The 7671-nt window shown below is 41.9% G+C and overlaps 1 protein-coding gene across 1 annotated transcript in view; it reads right to left on the bottom strand.

Moving 5' to 3' along the window:
• Positions 1-3668: 3668 nt before the first annotated feature.
• LOC139748991 (uncharacterized) overlaps positions 3669-7671 on the bottom strand; it is a 48152-nt gene continuing 44149 nt past the window's right edge. Inside the window, exon 6 of the mRNA XM_071662348.1 lies at positions 3669-3869. Coding sequence (XP_071518449.1) covers positions 3693-3869 — 177 coding nt within the window. The 3' untranslated portion in view covers positions 3669-3692. The remainder of the gene's footprint in view (positions 3870-7671) is intronic.

Raw genomic sequence — 7671 nt, 5'->3', positions numbered from 1 at the left:
GTAAAGATGGATAACTAATGCTGTATACTTGAAATCAAGAAAAAACACTAAAAAATAAAGACATGAATGTTAGTGTGGAAGAAATTATCAAAAAGGTGCATCAAAGAGAGAAATTTAAAACGGTATGGTCAATGTTCCATTACAAGTCTATCATACCCTGAGCTGTGGTTTCGGTGCATTATTACATGACAGCTAGAGACTGAGTGTGAATGAATGTGGCCTTTGCTGTCTTTTCCTAGTGCTACCTCGCACACATGAGGGGATAGGGGGTTGTTATTCCATGTGTGGCAGGGTGGCGATGGGAATGAATAAAGGCAGACAGTATGAATTATGTACGTGTATATATGTATATGTCTGTGTGTGTATATATATGTACACATTGAGATGTATAGGTATGTATATTTGCATGTGTGGACGTATATGTATATACATGTGTATGTGGGTGGGTTGGGCCATTCTTTCATCTGTTTCCCTGCGCTACCTCGCTAACGCAGGAGACAGCAACAAAGCAAAATAAATAAATATATAAAAGGTAGTGAAAGCTTTGCGGAAGATGAAAGCTGGCAAGGCAGGAGGTTTGGATGGTATTGCAGTGGAATTTATTAAAAAAGGGGGTGACTGTATTATTGACTGGTTGGTAAGGTTATTTAATGTATGTATGACTCATGGTGAGGTGCCTGAGGATTGGCGGAATGCGTGCATAGTGCCATTGTACAAAGGCAAAGGGGATAAGAGTGAATGCTCAAATTACAGAGGTATAAGTTTGTTGAGTATTCCTGGTAAATTATATGGGAGGGTATTGATTGAGAGGGTGAAGGCATGTACAGAGCATCAGACTGGGGAAGAGCAGTGTGGTTTCAGAAGTGGTAGAGGATGTGTGGATCAGGTGTTTGCTTTGAAGAATGTATGTGAAAAATACTTAGAAAAGCAAATGGATTTGTATGTAGCATTTATGGATCTGGAGAAGGCATATGATAGAGTTGATAAAGATGCTCTGTGGAAGGTATTAAGAATATATGGTGTGGGAGGCAAGTTGTTAGAAGCAGTGAAAAGTTTTTATCGAGGATGTAAGGCATGTGTACGTGTAGGAAGAGAGGAAAGTGATTGGTTCTCAGTGAATGTAGGTTTGTGGCAGGGGTGTGTGATGTCTCCATGGTTGTTTAATTTGTTTATGGATGGGGTTGTTAGGGAGGTAAATGCAAGAGTTTTGGAAAGAGGGGCAAGTATGAAGTCTGTTGGGGATGAGAGAGCTTGGGAAGCGAGTCAGTTGTTGTTCGTTGATGATACAGCGCTGGTGGCTGATTCACGTGAGAAACTGCAGAAGCTGGTGACTGAGTTTGGTAAAGTGTGTGAAAGAAGAAAGTTAAGAGTAAACGTGAATAAGAGCAAGGTTATTAGGTACAGTAGGGTTGAGGGTCAAGTCAATTGGGAGGTAAGTTTGAATGGAGAAAAACTGGAGGAAGTAAAGTGTTTTAGATATCTGGGAGTGGATCTGGCAGCGGATGGAACCATGGAAGCGGAAGTGGATCATAGGGTGGGGGAGGGGGCGAAAATTCTGGGAGCCTTGAAGAATGTGTGGAAGTCGAGAACATTATCTCGGAAAGCAAAAATGGGTATGTTTGAAGGAATAGTGGTTCCAACAATGTTGTATGGTTGCGAGGCGTGGGCTATGGATAGAGTTGTGCGCAGGAGGATGGATGTGCTGGAAATGAGATGTTTGAGGACAATGTGTGGTGTGAGGTGGTTTGATCGAGTAAGTAACGTAAGGGTAAGAGAGATGTGTGGAAATAAAAAGAGCGTGGTTGAGAGAGCAGAAGAGGGTGTTTTGAAATGGTTTGGTCACATGGAGAGAATGAGTGAGGAAAGATTGACCAAGAGGATATATGTGTCGGAGGTGGAGGGAACGAGGAGAAGAGGGAGACCAAATTGGAGGTGGAAAGATGGAGTGAAAAAGATTTTGTGTGATGGGGCCTGAGCATGCAGGAGGGTGAAAGGAGGGCAAGGAATAGAGTGAATTGGAGCGATGTGGTATACCGGGGTTGACGTGCTGTCAGTGGATTGAATCAAGGCATGTGAAGCGTCTGGGGTAATCCATGGAAATCTGTGTAGGTATGTATATTTGCGTGTGTGGACGTATGTATATACATGTGTATGGGGGTGGGTTGGGCCATTTCTTTTCTTTCGTCTGTTTCCTTGCGCTACCTCGCAAACGCGGGAGACAGCGGCAAAAAAAAAAAAAAAAAAAGTTTGTTTTTTTAATTTTCCAAAAGAAGAACAGAGAAGGGGGCCAGGTGAGGGTATTCGCCCAGTCCTCTGTTCCTAACGCTACCTCGCTATCACGGGAAATGGCGAATAGTATGAAAAAAAAAAAAAAAAAAGTTTGCTAAGTATTCCTGGGAAATTATATGGGAGGGTTTTGATTGAGAGGGTGAAGGCATGTACAGAGCATCAAACTGGGGAAGAGCAGTGTGGTTTCAGAAGTGGTAGAGGATGTGTGGACCAGGTGTTTGCTTTGAGGAATGCATGTGAGAAATACTTAGAAAAGCAAATGGATTTGTATGTAGCATTTATGGATCTGGAGAAGGCATATGATAGAAATGCTCTGTGGAAGGTATTAAGATTATATGGTGTGGGAGGTAAGTTGTTAGAAGCAGTGAAAAGTTTTTATCGAGGATGTAAGGCATGTGTACGAGTAGGAAAGTGATTGGTTCTCAGTGAATGTCGGTTTGTGGCAGGGGTGCATGATGTCTCCATGGTTGTTTAATTTGTTTATGGAGCTCCTGAAATCTTCAACTATCACAAACAACTTCAAAAGGACCCAATTGCCTAAAGCTGTTTGAATTCCTCTGTATGAAAAAAATATGTAAAATCTCTTGCTTGCCAACCAGTTATATTATGATACCATTATACCTTCCTACCTTATTCCACAGCAAAGTTCTTCCTATGGCTCTATGTTTCCAAAATAATATCTTCCAAACAATATTTCTCTGCAATCTTATACATATGATCTTAAGCATATGTATAGATTTCACATATGTAGGCAGTAGTTGGTAGGCAGCCAACAGTCAGGGAGGTGTATTACCAGTACGACTTGCCTGGGTATCAGGAGGGTTAGTGATGCCACCACAGTAAGCCAGCACTTCAGTAGTTGTCAAGCTGCATCCCTCTAGTCCAAGTAGCTATCGGTTCTTTCTGCCTCACCCACATGTGGACTACAGTAAACAAACATACAATCTCTCCTTGGCATATATAACACCAGACAACACTTAACACACACAGCATATCCTTGACAACTCTAGATTTTCCTGCAGTAAGCACTAAGTGTTAGATCTGCCTTTTGGCAAAATGTTAGCAACAGATATTAGTAGTAGGTAGGAACATTTAGGCAGCAGCATTAACTACAAACATTAGGTACTAGAGTTGCCCTCTGCCAGTGGCCAAATATATGAAGAGTGCTGTTGATGCATAACTTAACATAAAACACTTGCCAGGGTCTCTTTAAGAGACATGATATGATTTCTGCGATAATCAAAGTAGACGGCCCTCTCATACCTTAACTTTTGGGGCCGACTTATTTGAATGACAATGAGGTCAAAGGTATTAACTGTAAGATAAAAATATTACAAATCATTTGCAGTCCCAATGTTAAACAAGAATGATCCACTCATTATATTCAATAAAGAAAACTAATATTACCTTGATACAGCAGTTTTAAATTCTTCAGCATTTTCTTCTCTCCATTTTGCTTCAATATCCTTCTGTTCCTGTCTCTGTTGAATACGTATTTTGCGCAACACCACTGAATGCTTCCTAGCTAATCGATTCAGCTGTGACTTATGTTGATCACTAACCAAATGTAACTTGTATTCCTGAAAATATCAGAGCAGTCTAGTAAAGATGGATAACTAATGCTGTATACTTGAAATCAAGAAAAAACACTAAAAAATAAAGACATGAATGTTAGTGTGGAAGAAATTATCAAAAAGGTGCATCAAAGAGAGAAATTTAAAACGGTATGGTCAATGTTCCATTACAAGTCTATCATACCCTGAGCTGTGGTTTCGGTGCATTATTACATGACAGCTAGAGACTGAGTGTGAATGAATGTGGCCTTTGCTGTCTTTTCCTAGTGCTACCTCGCACACATGAGGGGATAGGGGGTTGTTATTCCATGTGTGGCAGGGTGGCGATGGGAATGAATAAAGGCAGACAGTATGAATTATGTACGTGTATATATGTATATGTCTGTGTGTGTATATATATGTACACATTGAGATGTATAGGTATGTATATTTGCATGTGTGGACGTATATGTATATACATGTGTATGTGGGTGGGTTGGGCCATTCTTTCATCTGTTTCCCTGCGCTACCTCGCTAACGCAGGAGACAGCAACAAAGCAAAATAAATAAATATATAAAAGGTAGTGAAAGCTTTGCGGAAGATGAAAGCTGGCAAGGCAGGAGGTTTGGATGGTATTGCAGTGGAATTTATTAAAAAAGGGGGTGACTGTATTATTGACTGGTTGGTAAGGTTATTTAATGTATGTATGACTCATGGTGAGGTGCCTGAGGATTGGCGGAATGCGTGCATAGTGCCATTGTACAAAGGCAAAGGGGATAAGAGTGAATGCTCAAATTACAGAGGTATAAGTTTGTTGAGTATTCCTGGTAAATTATATGGGAGGGTATTGATTGAGAGGGTGAAGGCATGTACAGAGCATCAGACTGGGGAAGAGCAGTGTGGTTTCAGAAGTGGTAGAGGATGTGTGGATCAGGTGTTTGCTTTGAAGAATGTATGTGAAAAATACTTAGAAAAGCAAATGGATTTGTATGTAGCATTTATGGATCTGGAGAAGGCATATGATAGAGTTGATAAAGATGCTCTGTGGAAGGTATTAAGAATATATGGTGTGGGAGGCAAGTTGTTAGAAGCAGTGAAAAGTTTTTATCGAGGATGTAAGGCATGTGTACGTGTAGGAAGAGAGGAAAGTGATTGGTTCTCAGTGAATGTAGGTTTGTGGCAGGGGTGTGTGATGTCTCCATGGTTGTTTAATTTGTTTATGGATGGGGTTGTTAGGGAGGTAAATGCAAGAGTTTTGGAAAGAGGGGCAAGTATGAAGTCTGTTGGGGATGAGAGAGCTTGGGAAGCGAGTCAGTTGTTGTTCGTTGATGATACAGCGCTGGTGGCTGATTCACGTGAGAAACTGCAGAAGCTGGTGACTGAGTTTGGTAAAGTGTGTGAAAGAAGAAAGTTAAGAGTAAACGTGAATAAGAGCAAGGTTATTAGGTACAGTAGGGTTGAGGGTCAAGTCAATTGGGAGGTAAGTTTGAATGGAGAAAAACTGGAGGAAGTAAAGTGTTTTAGATATCTGGGAGTGGATCTGGCAGCGGATGGAACCATGGAAGCGGAAGTGGATCATAGGGTGGGGGAGGGGGCGAAAATTCTGGGAGCCTTGAAGAATGTGTGGAAGTCGAGAACATTATCTCGGAAAGCAAAAATGGGTATGTTTGAAGGAATAGTGGTTCCAACAATGTTGTATGGTTGCGAGGCGTGGGCTATGGATAGAGTTGTGCGCAGAAGGATGGATGTGCTGGAAATGAGATGTTTGAGGACAATCTGTGGTGTGAGGTGGTTTGATCGAGTAAGTAACGTCAGGGTAAGAGAGATGTGTGGAAATAAAAAGAGCGTGGTTGAGAGAGCAGAAGAGGGTGTTTTGAAATGGTTTGGGCACATGGAGAGAATGAGTGAGGAAAGATTGATCAAGAGGATATATGTGTCGGAGGTGGAGGGAACGAGGAAAAGTGGGAGACCAAATTGGAGGTGGAAAGATGGAGTGAAAAAGATTTTGTGTGATCGGGGCCTGAACATGCAGGAGGGTGAAAGGAGGGCAAGGAATAGAGTGAATTGGATCGATGTGGTATACCAGGGTTGACGTGCTGTCAGTGGATTGAATCAGGGCATGTGAAGCGTCTGGGGTAAACCATGGAAAGCTGTGTAGGTATGTATATTTGCGTGTGTGGACGTATGTATATACATGTGTATGGGGGTGGGTTGGGCCATTTCTTTCGTCTGTTTCCTTGCGCTCCCTCGCAAACGCGGGAGACAGCGACAAAGCAAAAAAAAAATAAAAAAATAAAATAAAATAAAATAAAATAAAATATACATATACATACACAGACAAATACATATATAAACATGTAAATATTCATACTTGCTGCCTCCAACCCCGCCACACATGAAACATACCCCACTCCCCCAATGCGCCCGCAAGGTAGCACTAGGAAAATACAACAAAGACCACATTCGTTCACGCTCAGTCTCTAGCTGTCATGTGTAACGCACTTAAACCACAGCTTCCTTTCCACATCCAGGCCCCACAAAACTTTCCATGGTTTACCCCAGACACTTCACATGCCCTGGTTCAATCCATTGACAGCACGTCGACCTAGGTATACCACATCATTCCAATTCACTCTTCCTTACATGCCTCATCCTTCAGTATGTTCAAACCCCAATCACTAAAATCTTTTTCACTCCATCGTTCCACCTCCAACTTGGTCTCCTGCTTCTCCTTGTTCCCTCCACCTCCGACATATGTATCCTCTTTGTCAACCTTTCCTCACTCATTCTCTCCATATGTTCAAACCTAAAATATTCTAACACACCCTCTTCTGCTCACCACACTCTTTTTATCTCCACACATCTCTCTTACCCTTTTATTCCTTAATCAATCAAACCACCTCACACCACATACTGTCCTGAAACATTTCAAACACATCCACCCTCCGCCGTACAACCCTATCTATAGCCCACGCCTTACAACCATATTGTTGGAACTACTATTCCTTCAAACATACACATTTTTGCTCTCCTTCCACACATTTTTCATCGCTCCAAAAACCTTTGCCCCCTCCCCCACCCTGACTCACTTACACTTCCATGGTTCCATTCGCTGCTAAGTCCACTCCCTGATATCTAAAACACATCTAAAACACTACTTCCTTCAGTTTTTCTCCATTCAAACTTACATCCCAATTTACTTGTCCCTTAACCCTACTGAACCTAGCCTTACTCTTATTCACATTTACTCTCAGCCTTCTAGTTTCACATACTTTTCTAAGCTCAAGTCACTAACTTCTGCAGTTTCTCACTCGAATCAGCCACCAAAGCTGTACCATCGGCTAACAATAACTGACTCACTTCTCAGGCCCTCTCATCTCCAACAGACTGCATACCTGCCACTCTCTCCAAAACCCTTGCATTTACCTCCCTAAGCACCCCAACCATGGAGACATCACACACCCCTGCCACAAACCAACCTTCTCAGGGAACCAATCACTCTCCTCTCTTCCTACTCGCACACATCCTTACATCCTCGGTAAAAACCTTTCACTGCTTCTAGCAGCTTACTCCCACGTCATATACTCTTAAGACATTCCACAAATCATCTATATCAACCCTATTATATGCCTTCTCCAGATCCATAAATGCTACATACAAATCCATGTTTTTCTAAGTATTTCTTGCACACATTTTTCAAAGCAAACACCTGACCCGCACATCCTCTACCACTTCTGAAACAACACTGCTCACTCCAGTCTGATGCTCTGTGCAGGCCTTCACCCTATCAATCAATACCCTCCCAAATATTTTCCCAGGAATACTTGA

Source organism: Panulirus ornatus, chromosome 6, assembly GCF_036320965.1.
Source record: "Panulirus ornatus isolate Po-2019 chromosome 6, ASM3632096v1, whole genome shotgun sequence".
In the NCBI taxonomy this organism is placed as follows: Eukaryota; Metazoa; Arthropoda; class Malacostraca; order Decapoda; family Palinuridae; genus Panulirus; species Panulirus ornatus.
Note: the sequence above shows the minus strand (reverse complement) of the source record. Positions and strands in the feature narration are given on the sequence as shown.